Below are 21,207 nucleotides of genomic sequence, written 5' to 3' on the forward strand. Positions count from 1 at the left end.
CTGGTCCGTCGGGTTATTGTCTCCCCAGAAACACTTCCCTTGTGTTTTGGTAAATCTGTTTTTTCCTATTTCCGTTGTGTTTTTGTGTGTTTGCAGTGTTTTTCTTATTGCTGGTGTCTCTTAAGTTGCAGTCCGTTTGGCCTCAAAGGGCCACCGTAGTTTATTATTGAAATAAAGTTGCAGTTCGGCTTTTCTGTCATTGTTTCGTTTAGAAAATGAAAATATTTCTTCCTGCCATGTGGGGAATGATGTAAAAAGTTTGAGAACCACTGGATTAAAGGAACATTGCATGTTTGCTGTGGCCGCTGAGCAGAATGGGCAGTGAAATACAGAACTACATCATCTGCATAGAAACATACAAAACAGTGAGATACAGATTTGACTATTTTATGTTCCAGTGAGAAATGTGAACACTGCATGAATGCTTTAATTTTTGCACCCAGGTTTAAGAAGTACGTGTGGCTACAGAGTAAGGTTGTTACAATATTGGCTTAATCTTCATGCCTCCTGCTGCCGTTACTCTGTACTGTGTTCTTTTATTCACTTTCTCACATCTTCACAGATTCTGGCTCTTCTGTCCTTGTGTGCTGCAGTTTCTTTCATCCCTCTTTTTTATCTCCCCCTCTCTCACCACTGCTTTCCTTTTCATCCTCCTCCTCCCCCCGCATCCCTCCAGCAGCTTTTATCTCCCCTCTCTTTCTTCCACTTTGCAGGAAAGATTAAGATGATTTCAGAGCACAAGACGTACACTTCATGTACAACGGCTTGAGGAAATCCCCCTGCGGTCGCTCTCCATTTCTCTGCCCGTCCCCTCGTGGTCGGTCTGCCTTCCCGCGGTGAGGATAACGACTTCTTCTATCACGCTTGCCCCTGCACTCGTCTGTTCGCCTGTGATAAAGACGATGTTTGATATGTCTGTGATGAAACCTGTTTCTCAAGTAGTCCCAGTCTGACGTGTCCACAGAGCCTGCTTTGTTAAACTGGAACCCGTCGAAATGAGTTCATCTTATACCAGCGATCAAAATTACCCGCCAAGAATATTTTTTCCTGTCTGGCAAAAATCATTAACACACTGCACATTTTTCATAAAACCACAATTTATCAACGTTACCAACTTCTGTCTAGAAATAAAGTCCTTTTTGAAATAGTCTTACAATTAGGAGAGGACAGATTTATTTAACCCTCGAGTCATCGCCTATACAATCAAGTCTGTAAATCGTAAAAATGGAAGAACATGTCCTCCCCTCGACTCGAGACAGAAACATTAACTGTTGCGTTGGTTAAGCTTTGAAAGCAGAGAGAGCCGCCGTACCCTCTCAGAATCAGACTTTTTATTTACCTTTATATATTTAATGAAACAATGTAACGTTTTAGCTTCATGCAGGAGAAACTGTTACAGTTACAGAACCTCAAAGTTCATTTCACCTCATTTTTTACGTCTGTTCTGAGCCATCATAAAAAAGCGGAGATGTCCACATGAGATTTTCAGGGCTGAATAACGTTAAGCTAATTTTTAATGCACCAAGAGTCTAAAGAAAAAGTCTGCTTTTCTTTGACCAGCTTTGAGCACCAGTATCATAGGATATATCCCAGTTTCAATAACCTGTACCAGTTTAACGTCTATGATGTAGAGCAGGGGTGTCCAACTCCAGGCCTCGAGGGCCGGTGTCCTGCAGGTTTTAGATCTCACCCTGGGTCAACACACCTGAATCACATGATTAGTTCATCACCAGGCCTCTGGAGAACTGAAGACATGTTGAGGAGGTCATTTAGCCATTTGAACCAGCTGTGATAGATCATCTAAAAACTGCAGGACACCGGCCCTCGAGGCCTGGAGTTGGACACCCCTGATGTAGAGGAACAGAAGCAGGCATTGGTACGCTGAACGTTTGATCTGTTTCTGATCATTCACAGCTAAAAACTCTGGGGGGAAAGTGCATTCTGGGTAAATGCTGAATGCTCATATCACCACGTGGGATCGGTGGCTGTTTAATCAACTGACAGCGTATGTAAGTGTCAGGGACCCTGGGTCTGAGCGAACCAGGGTCCATGAGCAGTTGTGGACTCGTATTATATTGTGTCTTTTCAGCACTGTGCTGCTGTCCTGTTTCCATGCTTGTGTATGTATAGGCAGGTGTGTGCGCGCGTGTGTGTGTGGGTGTGGCTGTGACGGGCACCTTCAGGCCTGGTGGGTGTGTCCACACATAAGGACCTCACACACCTGCAGCTGATCAGGATTGTCAGGGGAGCTACATAGGAGTAGCTGAGAGCTCCTCGACGCTGGATCGTTGAGTTAAAGTCCAAGTGAGTGCGTGTCTAAGTGTAGCGTCGTGCTGGTTGTGTATGCCCGCAGGAGTAAGTGTTTGACGGCTGCCTCTGTTTCCTGCAGGAGGAGCGTGGAGCCAAAAAGGGCAGCACGCACGGGGAGTGCAGAGAGACACGGGAGTAAGAGGGAGCTCACCGGGATTAATTGTGTTCTTGTTATTTACTCCACTGTAAATAAAACGCACAAGAGTCCTGCGTTTGGGTCGTCCACCCCCACGGTCTGCCAGCGCAGCTGTGACAGAAGGTCTTATGTCTGAAGGACCTTATGTTTGCCTCCCTTTGGCGACAGCATCATCTTCTAGTTGAGATTCCTTCTGTGTCACAATCATTTTCTAATATGGGATACAGAACGGGAGAAACCAGCCAAAGAGCCAAGAACACCAGCCGTGCACACAATCAGCCGTGCACACAATCAAGAAGAACCGGACTTTTCTATACTTCCAATGCTCATCTCAACTGTCTGCAAATATCTCTCGAAAATGTAATTTTCTGATGAAAAAACTGTAAATAAGTGGTTTTGCCCCAAATCCTCATCCAGCAACGCTCCTGGCTGTGATGGGAAAAGCCCGCTCAGAGCAGCCGCACATGCACAGGGTGTGATGAAGTTAAGAATTTAAAAAAAATCCGACATGACTGTAAAACTGATCTGGTTGCAGTTTTTTTTAACAGAGCATAAAACATTTTTTCAGCTGTAAAAATGTCCTGTGGACACGTCTCACACCCACTCACGATGGTGCGCCTGTAACTGAGGCAAAGATTTCTCAGGGCCTCATTAAATATATTGAAGTTATTGCAGGTGTAAACACCCGTTTGCCTCACAGGTCGGCTAATGCTCCTTCAGGCCGCTGCTGCTGGCTGAAAAGCAGATTCACAGACAGTCTGTGGGATTTACAACAACAGAAAAGAGCCAAGAAAGATCAGGGAATAAAAGTGTGCGTCTGAATCCTTTACACTTTATAAATACATGTAGTTACACGTAACACTTCATTCATAAAGTTTTCCTCCCGCCTTTTCGTGGGAACTCGTGCCCTCAGCTCTGTCCTGCAGGAGTCAGCAGGTTAATAATGGAGACCGTCCCTCGTCAGGTTTTAAGCCCAGGTGAAAATGAGGTCCGTTCGTCCTCCCAACGTCCTTCAGAAGCTGATACCGTGAATTAGTTTTCACAGAGTCTGAGAATTTCCCCGTCTCACTATCTCGTCTCTAATCTTTCAATTACTGCGTGTGTGTGTGTGTGTGTGTGTGTGGAGGGATTTTAGAGATAAAGAGGCTTTTTGAGGACGTGCAGAGAGGACCTGTGACCACACAGACACATGCTGAGAGAAGATTCAGCGATTAATCAATAATTTTACCATTTTATGTAAAAACCTGGTGCATTTTCACGGCCGGCTCGACTGCTCTCTGCCTCCATCACAGGTTTGAAACTGATCATTGAAGCACTGTTACACGTAAAAGCCAACGTTGTTACAATAGTTTAGTTGCCACAGTTAAACAGTCAGTGTTTGTGTGAATCTGGTTAAGTTTCTGGGGGTAGAAGCTACCAGTTTCATATTAATTTTGCCTAACTACTGCATTCACTCATTTAAAAACAACAAAAACAATCAAATGTCCAACCTTATCTCTTTAAAATGCTGACGTCTTAGTTGTAAGACGCTTTTCTTCTTCACTCGCTGTTGGTTCAAGTTTAAGCACCTCCTTGGTTGAGGTTCGGGAAATAACACAGTTTGGGTAGAAATCAAACTCCGGGGATTAAAAGTGAAGCCGGCGTCTCAAAGCTTTTATTCAAGGCACTTCCCATCCTTGGCTCTTAATTAGCCATCAGCACAGTGACAGCAAAGAGCGACCACACAAGGAGCTGGTCTTACCATCTGGGCACATTTGGGGATCAATGTGTTGCTCAAGGACGCAGTCACATTAACATCTCTGATCTCTTTCTAATCTCTTTATGGTTGTTCTTTAATTACATCTTTATAGTTATGATGTTAAAGAGGCACAAAAATCTTTTCTGTCTCTCAGCGTTTGTTTTATATCTCGATTGGATCATTTTGTATCTCTTCGAACTCATTTTGTTTCTTTGCACTTTTTTCTGTGTCTGAGTTTATTTCCTTTGGTGCACTTTTGAGTTTCTTTGATGTTTTTCTGAATTTAAAGACATATGATACGATTTCAGTGCAGGCTCATAACTGAATCCGAGCAGTTTCTCTAATGTCCAGTTGAGGCTGGCGGGTCCTGAGTGTCAGTTTCCACAGACCTCCGTGTAAAAATGTCCAAAGTTACCTCAGAAATATGTTTTCAGCCTGACACAGAATGCAGCTTTGATCTTTACAGCTAATTTCACTGTGAAACTAATCAAGTTAGAGAACCTGAGCAGATAATGCCAACACCCCCACAATAACCCATCTTTCATATGCAGTCAGTGGGTAACGCGAGCCACATGCTATAAGCACACTGTAATCTAAGATAAAGTAAAAAGCCATTTTCTTTGAATGCTGGACAGCGTCTAAAACATTTAAATAGACTTGGTTTGTTTAGCTGTTTCGTGCATCAGGGGCAGCTGTTCTGCATCACCATCTTATAAACAGGTCGAGCTGAGGATCAAACCACAAACCTCGCAATTGATCCGCTCTTCCACCTGAGCCACAGCCGCCTCCCATCTATTCTTTATGTTTAATCATTTGATGTTCAGACCCCTGCTGTCTGCAGAAACAGCGCCTGCAGGAGGAGAATCAGTGGTTTGCTACGTTTATACGTGCGTCTGAATAAAAGTCTTCATTAAAATGAAAGCGTGGACGTGTCCTTGGATGCTTATTTCAGCCTGAAAGAGAAAAAAAGAAACTCGGGCTGTAATGTGGGAACGCAGAGCTTCTCTGTCAGAGCTAATTCTCGTTTGTGCTAATCTTTCAAACCAGATTCCTTCTCCCGCTCTATCAGTGCGCCCTCCCCGCGTCTCGCTCTCTCTCTGTCAACACGTTAGTTATTCAAGCAGAGGGAATCTGGCACAAGTCATTTGTCAAAGTGAGATAGTAGAAGAAGAAGAAAACTACAAAGTGAAGTGTGTTTTGGCCTCCACTTTTCATCCAGTGACTAAACAGAGCAGCGCTCAGAGATACGGCGCCGACGACTGAGGACATCTTCGCATTCGAGGAATTTAATTTGCAAAAGTTAGTGAAGAAAATAAATGATAATTTAATCCATTAGCTGGTGTTTCATAACCGTCGCTCAGCATGTTTCAGCGGAATCGGCGCGAGCGCCAAGGTCAAAGAGGCAAAGACTCGGCTAACCGTCGTGGTTGGCGTTGCCAAGCGTCCAGGGCTCATCGGAGTCAAAGTGCGTGTCTCCTCCGATGCCGGCGCCGGGGAAGTAAGCGTGGGCCAGGAAGCCCCCCTCTCCGTCGAACGGGGAGCTGTCACCGTGGAAACCAGAGGCGAAGAAGATCATGATGTCAGCCTCTTTGCCCTCGTTCTTGATCTCCGAGTACGGCACCTCCTGAGCGGGATCAGAGGAACAAACAAGGAATCAATATTTCAGAAGATTAAAAATACTGTGAGTTTCACGCGCTCGTTCAGGCTTCCTCCTCAGAAACGACGGCCTGACTTCTACTGCACACCAACAGATACTTATTTCATATAAAAATGACAGTGACTGTAATCAGAGGTTTACTCTTTTAACAACATACGTTTCGCTGTGGTGTGTCCAAAAATGGGGGAATCAGCCGTCCGTGCTCAAAGACATCTTCCTTCACTGAAACGTCTTCTGGGCTGATAAACAACAGGATTTCTGCACATCTGTTTCAGCTGAACAGCTGTTTTCAGCAGCTGGACTAAAGCTACCTACGGGTACGTGTTTTTATACCCAGCCATGACGCCACAGTGAGCAACACAGATTATAAACCAGACGATAATATCACAGGTTATTCACTGATTGCTAGAACAGCTCGAGTGCTCGATCAGTGGGTTTCACCTCGAGGCCACGACGACACTGCTGAAGGTCGCAAACCAAAGCACTACGAAGCTCTTCTGTTTATTACAGCGTCGAAGGATCTTCTGCTCCTTGTGCACTGGAGAAAGGTGAACCTGATCCAGAAACCAAACTATCGATTGATGGAAAGAGTCATAATAGCAGCTCTTGTTTCACCTGTATGTTATTGTGTCTGCTGTGGTGTTTAGAATTTACTGACATATTTTCCGTTGTTTGGGAGACAGACACTATCTCTACTTTCAAGATTAGGCTTCAAACTTTCCTTTTTGCTAAAGCATATAGTTAGGGCTGGATTCCCATGATGCACTGAGTGTTTCTTCTTCACTCACCATGTACAACTCTCTGCATTTAATCATTAGTTATTATTAGTCATTGTGTCTCTTCCACAGTGTATGTTTTGTCCCGTCTTCCTCCCGTCACCACCGACAGCAGACGGACGCCTGGTTCTTCTGGAGGTTTCTTCCTGTTAAAGGAGTTTTTCTTTCCCACTGTTGCCAAGTGCTTGTGCACAAGGGGTCGTCTGATGTTGGGTTTTCTCTGTTATTGTACTGTATAGTATCGAGATGATTAATGAACACAGAGCATGAGAAGAACTGGTTTAGAATAATAAAAAACTCCCCATTAATCGTTGTAATATTTAGCTTTTTTTTAAAGGTTACATGGAGGAGTGCAGTGTGTGTGTGCGATGTAACCTCTCTGTCCAAAGCAAATTTCTCGTTCTCTTACAGCATTAAGTGCCTCGAGGCGACTGTTGTGATCGGGCGCTACATATGTTCCAGCTTTCGACCTGTATGACTCAGGCGTGTATCTGGACGTCTCACCTGGAAGGAGAGCGGCGTGACGGCCTGCCACACATTGAAGGCTTGTCGAATCGCTCTCTGGGTGTCCTTCTCTCCAACTTTGGGGGTGAAGTTGGATATGCTGCGAGAAAGAAAAAGACGCCACAGTTCAAATAAACAGCGTGTTCCCACATTCACTGTGAGGTGAGCAGAGGTCAGTGAGTGCGGCTGTGATGATTGCGTTGCCTGTAAAACCTGTGAGAACACAACATGTGCAAGGAAGCATCGGCTAAAACAACAACGACAATAAAAAGTGTCTTTGTTGATGCAAAGATCCAGACCTGTACACGCTTTAGTGAAATCAGCGGATTAGGATTCAGTGTGAGTCAACGAGCAGCGCGGTTGGCACGACGGCTGATGCGTGTTCGGCTGGAAGAGACGAACGAGGCAGAAAGGTCATTATAGAGTAATTGCAGGAGACGATGTGCCACCCATAGCTACTCTGCTGCTGCGAGAGAGAGGATGGGAGGTATATCATTACATGTTTTATCACTCACTTCACTGTCACTGGAAACACTTTCATGTAGCGTCTTTAAAAGCAGCGTTTTAAACCTTTGCTGTCACCTTCCAACACTGTCGGAGGAGACGGGAGAGCGAGTCGAGGAGCGAGGGAGCGTTAGAGGACAGATGGGAGTAATTGGCAGAGGCAGAGAGGGTGGAGGATGGAAAAGAAAAGCCAGGACAGGAGAGGGAGAGCAAGGAAAAAACACGGCGGGATAAAACAGCAAAGCAGGCGGCTGAGTTCATTTCACACAATCTGTCTCTCGACGGGGGAGCAAAGGCTTTGTTCCCGACCAGAAACATGCATTATGGAAATAAATATCAGCACATTTACACAGTTGCTGTAACTCAACATTCATTCATGAGCACAGCAGCTTCCTGATGTGAGAAAAATAAGTCCAGCTGGCAAAGAAATAGAAATGTTTATAGCACTTTACAGGTAGTCCCTGGAAATGGATTAAAAGTTGTTGTGAGCTGTGATGGAGTGAATAAAAAAACGTCTCCAACGATCTAGAAGACAGATGCCGATCGAGACTCGATGAGACGCCAAAAACGAGTTTATTTCACCGCTGAATGCAGCTGGTCATGAGTCATGCTATGGTGCTTCGCTGGCACGTCCCTCAAACCAAACAAGCCCCTCAAAACTGGACTAATGCCCTTTGACCCCCATCTACTCCATAAACAGGATCCAGAGAGCTTCTCCTACAGCTGATGGGCCTCCACCTGAATCCTGACTCCACGATGGGGAGTCATCACGAATCCCTGTTCCCTCTCCAAAGCCTAAATACCTTGGGAGATCCAACCAGGGGAAAGATGCCCTCAGCAACGTAGCTGCTTGGGTCAGAACCACACACCACGTTAGGGTGGAGCTTCATGGGGCGGCAATTCTTTGGATTCACAATTAGTTGCTACCCCAAGTGGAGGAGTTCAGGTATCTCTGGGTCTTCGTCCGTGTGTCGGGCAGTGCAGACTGGTTTGCTGTGACAGCGAGGCTGTAGTACAGAGAGACGTGAGCACGAAGCTGTCAGCTAGCTACGTCGCCACGCCCACCCGTGAGCACGATCTGTGGGTAGCGACTGAAAGAATAAGATGGAGCAGAAATGAGCTTCCTGTCACAGGTGTGTGGGCGCCTCGTTAGAGATTCAGGAGGAGCTTTAAGCTGTGCTTCATATTTCACATGGACAGGATCCACCTCAGTGCTTCAGTATCTGCTGTGGCTGCACCCAAACACCTCCTTGTTGGTATGTTTTGGGCGTGTCCAACCAGCAGGCCACCCACGCTGAAAAGGTTATGAGTGAGGAACACGAGAAAGAGAACGCACTGGAGGCAGACAGTAAAATCCAAATCCTTTATCCAGGCAGAGGTCACACACAAGTAATCAGTGAGTGAAGCAAACAAATCCAGCAAAGGGAAGACAAAAAGATCTAAAACACACCCAAAGGTCACACAGGAGGAAACCGAAGATTAAAGACTGGAAAAAACACAAAGACACAAAACTAGAAGCCTGGAAAACTTGACTTGGATTATTTAACATGTCATCGAATTTAATAAAATCGTAGAAACACAAGGGACACACAAACACATGCACAATCCAAACTGAAGGGAAGACTGGACTATGGACTAATCAGGGAAACAGGAGGGCAACGAGATCCAGAGGGAACACCAAGGACCAGCAAACTCTAATACAAACAGACTCAAAGGATTAAGGAAATCTATAGAAATCAAAACAGACATAACACCCAGACTGAGAGAACCTTCTCATCAACGAGAATATATTAGAATTAAACTCCAACAAACCTGAAAAACCTTGAGAACAAACTGCGAGTGGTGACAGGAGGCGGCGGCCGGGGACAGGTACGTCCTGCCCCTGCAGCCCACACCTGATAAGCTTCAGCTATCGTGTACGCAGCAGCCTGCACAGATGGGGCCTCCTCCATCAGGTTAATGTATGAAAACTCAAACAACTGGAATTTTACTGACTGATCATCTGCAATATGTCATCAGAATCACGTCATTTGGAAACATCATTAATAAACCTATATTATAGCAAAGTTTGTGCTTCTTCATTTTTTGGTTTGGTGTTCAGAAGGAATTCAAAATGAGGTCAGATAACAGGAAATGAATCGTGTGGACAGTGACGGCTGTGACAGCAGCTCACTGCGAGTTACATAAAGTTCATCTTCACTGAAACCAGATCAGAAAACAAAACAAGATCAACCTGGATCGTTGTGCTGGAGCTGACGTGAGCTGCTCTTTGAACACATGAAAGAGAATCAACGATCAGCTGATCCGAGAAATCATTTTAATGACTCAATAATAATTCTTCAAGGAAATCTCCAAACATGACGAGCAAACATCTCGTTTCTCTTGGTTCTTGGAGTTTTTTGACCAACATTTAAAGGTGCAGTTGATTAATCAATATTAAAAATAATCATTAGTTGCAGCTCTATTAGTGCAACAACATGATAATATCATATAAGATCTGTTTGAAGTGGACAGAAGCACGTCTGAGGAGATTTTACTGCATTTCATTACTGTGCCTGCAAATCCTCTACGAAGTTTATTTATAAATCCAACTCCCACCCTAAAGCCTGGTGATTAGTGTGTGTGTGTGTGTGTGTGTGTGTGTGTGTGTCAGACAGACAGCCAGGTAGCAGTTGTCTGATTTGAGTAAATGGTGTGTAACGTTACAGCAGTGAAACTGGCCAAATGACCTGTGGCCAAAACACACAGATGGTATACTGTCTGACACACACACACACACACACACACACACACACACACGTCTAGCACTCGGTTGGATATGCAGACACTGTAGTCTCACACATTTAATGCATTTAGATAATGAAATGTGCTGCACAGATTTCAGGTAATGGGCGAGAAAAAGAGGAAATCAGAGGAGATGACTCCAGGAGTTCTTTGGAGAATCGGAAACTGAATCCTTAAAAGGGAAAAACCCAAATTGACAATGCTGACAGGTCACTATCGTTTGCAATTAACAATTTCTTCCCACAGGGTGGGGGCTCTCTCACGGCTCATGGTTTGGGCGCCCTGTCAGCCAGTGGCGCTGGACAACTAATGAATTATAAACACAGAACCGTAACATCAGATTTTTATCCACCATGCAGAAACATCTGGAAACATCTGGAAACATCTGATTGGCACCAGCTTCATTTTTCAACATGACAATGATCCCAAACACACGGCCTGTGCCATAAAAGCATACCAATATATAAAACACACAGTGGAACACTGTCAGCCATGGATTGGCCTCCACAGAGCCCGGACCTCAACACTCCTGAAGCAGAAGCTGAAACACCCAAAGGAGAGCTTTGGATGTCCCTCAGAATGCCTGGAGAGCTATTCCCAAATATACTTAAAGACATTCCTGTTTTACCAGCAGGATATAAAGGAATGAGGCATCTGCATAGTACTGCATGTCCACTCTGAAATCATCTGTGTTTACAGCCTCTATTTTAAACATATCCTTAACATATTTCTTTCCTACAGCCAATACTTTCCTCCATCATCCACAACATTTTTAAGACGTAGGCGAGCATTAGCATTAGCTGCAGGACGATGCAAGTTACTGAACCAGGTAAAATAATTTTAGCTAGTTAGCTTAGCTTTAGCACAATTTGCAAACACCAAAGAGAAGATTAGGCACAAAAATGATTTTCATTTGGAATAATTTAATATCTACCTGCTGATGGTGCAAAGTGAGGAGGATAAATCCTGAATGGAGCATGAATATGTGTGCTGCGAAAACATTTTATGTCACAGTGAAAGGGATGAACGTAAAGGAGGGTCCAAGCAGGCACTCGTTGAGGTGCGAAGGAGTTTTATTATAAAAATAAGACACAAGTAGAAGATGGCAAACAGAACTAAAGCTAAACTATACTGGAAAAAACTAAACTACTAAACATGAACACGAACAAGGGTGACCGGAAGCACATGACGGTTGATAGCAGACACACACAGCTGATTCACAGGAGATAAGCAGACGGACCAGCGACTACAACAAAAGAAGACACGACTAAATACACACAGAAGAACACTGAGATTACACACAGGTGGGGAACACAGCTGGAAGTGATTGACGACACGAGCCAAGGGAGGCAAAATAAGACACGGACTTTCACAATAAAACAGGAAACAAGAAACCATTACACAAAGACGCAGACTAGACACAGAACTAAACCTACACTAAACACAAACCTAAGAACTAATCTCTTGTTATAATAATAACAATAACCAACAAAGCACCACAAGAGAATGAGAAAAGAATCCATAATGCGAAATCACACCAAACGTCTGACCACATGTTGAATTCTGAATTATTTAATAAGTTGCATGTCAGGGAAGAGTCACGTGAATCTGGGAATTCACCGTCTGGATCAAAGTTCATGGAAAAGGTTTCAGCAGCTGTCTGGATACTTCACTAATATACGGATCAGAATTTATGGAAATGCTTCACAAAGAACACAAATTTCTACACGGCTGAAGGGATTCGTCCTTTAGAGGAGCTTTAACATCTTTATCTGATCGCAATCCATCGCTGAGCTCAGTCGGAGCAGCTCTAAATGCAGTTATTCTCTTCTTTTGTTTCTGTCCTTTGATTGACTTTTAATGAATTTGCTTAGTTGCAGAGGCATCGGCATAAAAGGGGAAACATTCTTCTGAGTGCTCTCTCAACTTGCTTTGGCCTTCACTTGTATTTTCTTCTTCTTTCCAGCCTTCTCGATTCTTCTTAATATCTGCCTTCTGCACGGAGGCTTTACTGGAAATTTTCACTTGGAGATGCGCAGTTGCATAATCCTGCAGCTACAGTATCGAACAGCGGGTGTGATTACATGCAGCCCTGAAATTCCTCTTAATGCAGAGCAGAGGCAGAAAAAATCCTCCTGTCTGAGCTCATCGCTGTCACTCAGGTAAGCGCACTGAACGGCAACCACCTTCAGATCGTATTGTTTTGATGCAGCATGTGAGCCGGGTATGTGTTGGATACACACAGAGCAAAATAAGGTTAGGAGCACACTGTGTGGGAGCTGCTGCTACTCTCTGGAGTTGTTGTGTAGATGTACACGTATGCTGAGTTTCCAAAAGCAGCTCCTCTGGATGATTCACCGCCTTAAATCTAAACCTTTAGCGTTTATTATTAATCTCTGTCTCTCTTCCACAGCATGTCTTTATCCTGTCTTCCTTCTCTCACCCCAACCAATCACAGCAGATGGCCCCGCCCCTCCCTGAGCCTGGTTCTGTCGGAGGTTTCTTCCTGTTAAAAGGGAGTTTTTCCTTCCCACTGTCGCCAAAGTGCTGCTCATAGGGGGTCATATGATTGTTGGGTTTTTCTCTGTATGTGTTATTGTAGGGTCGACCTTACAATATGAAGCACCTTGAGGTGACTGTTGTTGTGATTTGACCCTGGATAAATAACATTTGCTTTTTAGCTACAATGAAGAGTAAAATCTCACTAAGTGCTTGGAACATCTTACAGTTTAATCTGAGCTAAAATTCCTGCTACAGTGGCTCAGTCAGCCTGACATCTTCAGATCAATGCATAAATACAAATGAGTCTGGAACCGCTCAGTTCATTTCTCACATTCAAAGGGCTGCAAACCAGAATCTCTCTGGAACAGACAGACCTGTAACCAGCGTTAGCTTCTTCATCGTTCTTCTCAACACAGATTTTAAGAGCAGTTTTGTCTCCTTCAGAGAAACTATCCTGTAATTCTGTGTGTGGGATGGAAACGTTCTGCAGTCCGAATGAAAACGAGTTCGTGATACTCGGGTTTTAGCAAAGGGCTGCTCACATTCAACCTGCAGAGCTGCAAAGATCATTCATAGTTTCTCCGCTTCCAGTTAATGAAGCATTGGAAGCTTAAGCTCAGCTCCTGCACTTTCAGTGAACCAGAGGTACGCCCATAATTCATGCAAAGGATCCTGGATGTGACAGTAAGGTGGCCCGAAGCGCAGCTTGGCAGGTGAACATGAATACTGCATGGACCGTAAATGATGGAGCACAACCAGCCTAAACACTGGCTCCATATCACAGAGTGTGAGTGGAAGAGGAGGAGGCTGGTCTGGCTCTGGAGATGGGCCGGTGCCTCGGAAGAAGAACAATCGAGTTAGAAATGATTGGAGCAAACGGCTCGAGCGACGGCAGCCGAGCTGAAGACAACACTGCGAGAATGCGACAGCAGATAACAGGTGAAACACGAGGAGGCCCGAGGAGACTCAGATGCAGTAAGGGGTAACCGGATAGCGCCGATCGCACGCTGTGGGTTTTATGTAACGTTGTAGAGTGGATCCCAGTAAAGCAGCAGAACTGGGATGGGCCCAGAGTCTCGCGGGAGCTGCGTAATTTACATTAGACCTATAAAACTCTGAGTGGGATGGTGTGGAGAGACGGGGGTGGAGGAAAAGCAAGAGGAGGCTGAAAGGGGATTCAAACATCTAAATAAGAAACTGTTTGATCTCAGATGTTGAAGCAGGAGAAGAACAGAATTAAACAAAGACGTGGAAAATTTCAGCGAGAGGAAGAAAAGCAGAGACGATGAATTTAACCAGAAGGAAACGAGAACACACGATACGACAAAACCAACCAGAGATATAAATAATGTTCACACAGAGGTGCTGGAAAATGACAGAGAAACAAGGATTTCTACAAAGAGATACCAAAAGGGAACTCGTGGTGGATGAAGGTGGAGCTATCAGGAGGCTGCTGCTCGCATCACACTTCAAATCAAAATGGAGGATGCTGTGATGTCACTGAGACTTACAGGAAGGACTGCATTAAAGCTCTGCAGAAACCCTTTCTACTGAAACAAGAGAGGGAAAAAAGGTTCATCCTGGACTCACAAGTGCCGCTCATCGAGCAGAACCACAGAGTTCTGGAGTATTTGGAAAGTCGTAGCAGATAACAGTGAATGCTGAACACTAAATGAGCTCAACGAGAGAGAACGAGACACTAACTGTTGCTGACCTCCACGACAAGCTAAACCTGGTGCTATGCTTCTCCTCTCGTGGCCCCTGATAAATACACAAATACAAACTAACCACAGCCCCATTCAATAAGGAACATTTTGCTTTTAACAGTTACGACGAGGCAGTTTATTAAAAACAGCCACAAACAGTTAAAGTTCCCTAAAAAAGGATTTTTGGTCCCCAGAGCGGAAACTAGAAACAGAGAATGGAAACGAGGAAGAACAAGATGGCGCCGGTGAGGTCGGCTGCCGTCACGACTGCTCCGACCACTTTTTCTTTGTCTTTGTTTTTTAAGTTAGTTTTCAGCATTACAAGACATAATGTGGATCGCACAACACTGGACATTATATTCTTCATTTCCAGTTAATACTTGTACAGCTGCTGTTATTGTGTATTTATTTATTTAGATTTCTTCATACATTCTTATTTAGTTCTATATTGTGTATTTTGTTGTACAGTTATTTTATTTTCAACTTTAATTTATATATTTTATCTTATTCTTCCCAGTTAAATTTACCCTTCATTCTAATTTGTGTTGTACAGTTATTTCATTTTTAACCTTAATTTATATTTTATTCCTTCCTAGTTAAATTTACCCTTTTTAATTTTTCATATTTATTTCCTATCTTATTCATAGCCTTTCCTTTTTTGTTTTCTTTAGGTCACGAGCAGTTGTCTAAGCATTTCACTGCATATCGTACTGTGTATGACTGTGTACGTGACAAATAAAATTTGAATTTGAATTTGAATTTGAGGCGTTCAGGGCAGCAGTGTTTACTTACTGTTGGTCATTTTTACCAAGAAACTGTGGAAATACACAAGTACTGTTTCAGTTTGATTCGTGGCACTGAAGCTGGATTTGAATTTGAGAGACACGCAGTCGGGGAACAAGAAGCAGAGAGAACTAAAGTAGGAGACAAAGAGAGAGACGGGAGAGAGAAAAAGTGGGCAGGAGCTGGGATGCGTTCAGAGTCCCGTGGGATGGCTCTGATCTGCATTAGACCCACATTACACGGCCGAGCTGCTGGTTGGATCACACAGCCGAGGGTTTTACCGTACGTCCATAAAGAAATAAAGACGGAGAGATGTGGGTGGGTGGATGTAATGTATGGATACGTGATGTGTTCAGGGTACCCTGGGACGCAGCTGATTTACATTAAGCCCAGGCTGGGAGAGAAAGAGGGAGGATGAAGATGGAAACAGAGAATTAAGAAAAAGAAACACTCACTCAGCATCCCATTAACATGTGTCGGCCTCTTTAATAGCCATGTTAGCTCAGAGCGCTCAGTTACTGCCATCTTAGAGCTCATTATGGAAAATGAAGTCAGGTATGCACACCTGTACGAGATCCTTTTATCTCTCCACTTCTGTCCTGTCAGCGCGTAGCGTTTGTTCCTCTGCCGCCGGCTGGTGTGAGGATGATCTGGGACGCCACAGCGAGGTCTCCTCATCCACCTGAACACAACAGCAACATGTTAGTGTTTTGGCACAGACTGGGTGGTTTCAGCTGAACAACAATTTCAGTGAACCGTGTTTATTCCAAGCAGCTTTGTTTTTAGGGGAGACACAGCTGGAGATGGTTATGAATTAGTTTTGCATTTGCAGTTACAGGACCAACTAAACGATCTCATGTCTGCTAATCATCAGAGCCATTTTTAGTTTCTCTTAGCTGTTCATTATTCACCAAAGCAGCGCACCACAGCCGGCAGTTTCACATATTTGCTTTGACACAAGAATCGATTTCACTGGACGCCTGAACCTGGGTGCTTTCACATGTTGATGTAAACTACGTGTAAACTGTGAGGCCATTTAAAAGTACTTTTGGTAATGAAACTACAGAATTGATCTAAAACTGTTATTAACAGGGGGCAACCAAGTGTGCTGAGATATTTTCGAATGTTTGCTGACGCTCTGGTTACCAACTTCTCCTTAGCAAGCTTTGCTTTTTCCCATCAGAAATAAGAATGACATACAGGATGTGCTCGGAAGCTCCCGGGACACAGTTTTTATGCTGATGTTAAGTGTAGAGGACGTTTGGAAGAAGTTATCGAGCTGGGAGAGTGTTGGTGACTTTTAGGCACCCGCCTCTCGTGCTGCTCAGCGCTTTAACTCTGTAACATTTAGAGCTGATCACTGAATATCGGGGAGTGATAAGACTGATAATCTCTGAGTTTAATGGAGATGCACGATCTTCCAAAGAACTCTTGGAACATAACGACAGCCATTAGATTTCTGCTAAAACATTTTAAAAAGCAGACTGTTGAAGATGATGTGAGGATGAGCAGCACCCACAGGAAGCAGATTCACTTGTGGAGAGCAGTTTGTGTGCTGAAGCAGAGGAAGCACATTTAAATTGAAAGCAGTGAGGCTGATTGCTTCTGGGTGGATTAAGTGTCTGTGAAATGTCAAAAGGGGGTCAACGCTCAGCTTCGCAGAGCTCCTCGGATTCTTTAAATCATTGTTTTGAATTTCTGGCTCACGCTTTACATTCTGCTTCAGTCGTATCGTTTTCACAGCGTTGTTTCAGATGCTTCAAAAACATCTGAAGAACAGCTTCAGACGACGCGCTCAGCAGCAAACAGCAGGCGGACGCCGTCAGAGACAAGCTAGTAAATGCAGAGCAGCTAGAGACGCTCAGGTTAGCAAAAACAGAAGAGTGTAACACTTTAAACTGGTTACACTGGTGGGTGGTCACGTTAGCGATCAGAAAATGAAGCTTCTCTGTTTCTTCTTAAGTGGAAATATTCAACGGTAAATGTAAGTGTGGTCCATCGTTTGGAGATCACTGCTACAGACACACCAAAGTCAAGAAGCATAGCTCACAGGCAGTGGGTGCTGCCCCTCAGTAGGCTTCTGGAAGCTGGCCAATCAGAACACAGCAGGCTTTCATGGAGCAGAGCCTTAAAGGCGCAGGAGCTACTGTTTTGTTTCAGGTAGAGGATGAAGTGAGGAGCACCAAAACCCAGATTAACCAAAGTATTTTTTTGGACTGTGAATAAAAATAAAGATTCACTTATTGAGAAATGAGCAAAGTTGCAAAGAAATAATATCATGTAGTATAATACAGTGTGTGTCGTTTGTGTGTTAGCCATACAAAAGGAACATTTACACAGTTATTTAAAGTATTAATACAATATTTACTGATTATTGAATACACATGATCATGATAGTGCCAAGAGATGAAAACTGACTAACGGGATTGTCAGATTTCTCTCTCGCTGCCTGTGAACACGCCTTCCCCCCTTTCCTCGTCCTTCGTGTTTGACCAACAGTAGCAGATTTTCCAACAGCACCGAAGGCTATTAAATCTACCTCCGACTGATCTGGTATGGAAATCTCATTTTTTATGATACGCATGTTTGGTTTGGCCAAGATGTTACACCACATGCCCTTACTGGTGTCAAGCCAGCCTCCAATTCGAGACTTGCAGTCAAGCCAGCCTCCAGTTTGTTTTACGTTCCCTGTGTATTCAAAGTATTACGGAAATGGATGTGGAAACCGGATTTCAAAATAAAAGCCAACTTCGAGTGAATTAACAGATATGTTAAGAACATAATAACATATAATTTAGGCTTTTTTTTTTTTTTTTACAAACTCTAATGTTAGATCTATATGACACAGCCTTGTACCCTAATTGTGCCCTGTCACTATCAAGGCCATCTTATTTTGGATTTCAAAGTAAAAGCCCTGTGAATCTTCATTTTTGAACTACTCTTTCAATGACTTAATAATGCTCTTAAAAGCAAAAGTCGTATTTCCAAATACTATTTGAACTTTATATCAACACTTTCCAACCACAGTCTTTTTACAGTGATACCATATCAATATCAAGTCAGTCTGATTTTGCCTTTCATAGTAATGGCCCTTTGAAATTGTCCATAATTGACTTAATCTTCTAACGATTCAAAATGCTCTAAAATGAAAAATTCTTGTTTCCACAGGGTAATTCCACCTTAGATCAACAGTATACAGCCCCACAGTGATACCATATCAATATCAAGTCATTCTGATTATGCCTTCCAAAATAAAAGCCTTTTTAAATTGTCCATAATTGACCTAACTTTCAGTGATTTCAAAATGTTTTAAAATGGAAATTTCCTGTTTCCACAGGGTAATTCCACTCCAGATCAACAGTATACAACCTCACGATGTTACCATATCAATATCAAGACATTCTGATATTGCTTTAAAAAATAAAAGCATTTTCAAACTGCCCATATCTGAGTTGCTCCTGGAACAATTTCAAAATGCTCTAAAATGGCACATTCCTGTTTCCACAGGGTAATTCCACTCCAGATCAACAGTATACAGCCCCACAGTGATACCATATCAATATCAAGTCATTCTGATTTTGCTCTCAAAAATAAAAGCCTTTTCATACTGTTGATATGGAGTAGAATTATCCTGTGGAAACACGAAATTTCCATTTTAGAGCATTTTGAAATCACTGAAAGTTAGGTCAATTGTGGACAATTTGAAAAGGCTTTTACTTTGGAAGGCAAAATCAGAATGACTTGATATTAATATGGTATCACTGTGGGGCTGTATACTGTTGATCTAAAGTGGAATTACCCTGTGGAAACAGGAAATTTCCATTTTAGAGCATTTTGAAATCACTGAAAGTTAGGTCAATTATGGACAATTTAAAAAGTCTTTTATTTTGGAAGGCATAATCAGAATGACTTGATATTGATATGGTATCACTGTGGGGCTGTATACTGTTGATCTAAGGTGGAATTACCCTGTGGAAACAGGAATTTTCCATTTTAGAGCATTTTGAAATTGTTCCAGGATCAAGTCAGATATGGGCATTTTGAAAATGCTTTTATTTTTGAAAGCAAAATCAGACTGACTTGATATTGATGTGGTAACATCGTGAGGTTGTATACTGTTGACCTAAAGTGAAATTATCCTGTGGAAACAGCAATTTTCACTTTTAGAGCATTTTGAAATCTTTAAAAGAGTAGGTCGTATCTTGGCAATTTGAAAAGTCTTTTATTTTGGAAGGCATAATCAGAATGACTTGATATTGATATGGTAACATCGTGAGGTTGTATACTGTTGACCTAAAGTGAAATTATCCTGTGGAAACAGCAAAATTCTTTTTAAGAACATTTTGAAATCGTTAAAAAAGTAGGTCGTATATATGCTCAATTTGAAAGGGCATTTATTTTGGAAGGCATAATCAGAATGACTTGATATTGATATGGTATCACTGTGGGGCTGTATACTGTTGATCTAAGGTGGAATTACCCTGTGGAAACAGGAATTTTCCATTTTAGAGCATTTTGAAATTGTTCCAGGATCAAGTCAGATATGGGCAGTTTGAAAATGCTTTTATTTTTGAAAGCAAAATCAGAATGACTTGATATTGATATGGTAACATCGTGAGGTTGTATACTGTTGAACTAAAGTGAAATTACCCTGTGGAAACAGGAAATTTCCATTTTAGAGCATTTTGAAATCACTGAAAGTTAGGTCAATTATGGACAATTTGAAAAGTCTTTTATTTTGGAAGGCATAATCAGAATGACTTGATATTGATATGGTATCACTGTGGGGCTGTATACTGTTGATCTAAGGTGGAATTACCCTGTGGAAACAGGAATTTTCCTTTTTAGAGCATTTTGAAATCACTGAAAGTTAGGTCAATTATGGACAATTTGAAAAGGCTTTTATTTTTGAGAGCAAAATCAGAATGACTTGATATTGATATGGTATCACTGTGGGGCTGTATACTGTTGATCTAAAGTGGAATTACCCTGTGTAAACAGGAATGTGCCATTTTAGAGCATTTTGAAATTGTTCCAGGAGCAACTCAGATATGGGCAGTTTGAAAATGCTTTTATTTTTTAAAGCAATATCAGAATGTCTTGATATTGATATGGTAACATCGTGAGGTTGTATACTGTTGATCTGGAGTGGAATTACCCTGTGGAAACAGGAAATTTCCATTTTAAAACATTTTGAAATCACTGAAAGTTAGGTCAATTATGGACAATTTAAAAAGGCTTTTATTTTGGAAGGCATAATCAGAATGACTTGATATTGATATGGTATCACTGTGGGGCTGTATACTGTTGATCTAAGGTGGAATTACCCTGTGGAAACAAGAATTTTTCATTTTAGAGCATTTTGAATCGTTAGAAGATTAAGTCAATTATGGACAATTTCAAAGGGCCATTACTATGAAAGGCAAAATCAGACTGACTTGATATTGATATGGTATCACTGTAAAAAGACTGTGGTTGGAAAGTGTTGATATAAAGTTCAAATAGTATTTGGAAATACGACTTTTGCTTTTAAGAGCATTATTAAGTCATTGAAAGAGTAGTTCAAAAATGAAGATTCACAGGGCTTTTACTTTGAAATCCAAAATAAGATGGCCTTGATAGTGACAGGGCACAATTAGGGTACAAGGCTGTGTCATATAGATCTAACATTAGAGTTTGTAAAAAAAAAAAAAGCCTAAATTATATGTTATTATGTTCTTAACATATCTGTTAATTCACTCGAAGTTGGCTTTTATTTTGAAATCCGGTTTCCACATCCATTCCCGTAATATTTAGTATTTTATTTA

At 42.5% G+C, this 21,207-nt stretch overlaps 1 protein-coding gene across 2 annotated transcripts in view; it reads right to left on the reverse strand.

The window, feature by feature from the left end:
- mmp24 (matrix metallopeptidase 24) overlaps positions 1-21,207 on the reverse strand; it is an 80,277-nt gene that overhangs the window by 25,035 nt on the left and 34,035 nt on the right. The window contains exons 3-5 of one of the 2 annotated variants that reach the window (XM_085457806.1): positions 15,966-16,082; positions 7,122-7,221; positions 5,604-5,808 (exon numbers count right to left, since the gene is read on the reverse strand). In XM_085457806.1, the coding sequence (XP_085313932.1) occupies positions 5,604-5,808; positions 7,122-7,221; positions 15,966-16,082 (422 nt within the window). Of the gene's footprint in view, positions 1-5,603; positions 5,809-7,121; positions 7,222-11,343; positions 11,722-15,965; positions 16,083-21,207 lie in introns of those variants that run through there. The other variant, XM_085457805.1, reaches the window with a different exon arrangement.

This window comes from Copadichromis virginalis, linkage group LG5 (genome assembly GCF_057382275.1).
Source record: "Copadichromis virginalis isolate Kocher_CV1m ecotype Utaka linkage group LG5, C_Virginalis_male_GT1.1, whole genome shotgun sequence".
In the NCBI taxonomy this organism is placed as follows: domain Eukaryota; kingdom Metazoa; phylum Chordata; class Actinopteri; order Cichliformes; family Cichlidae; genus Copadichromis; species Copadichromis virginalis.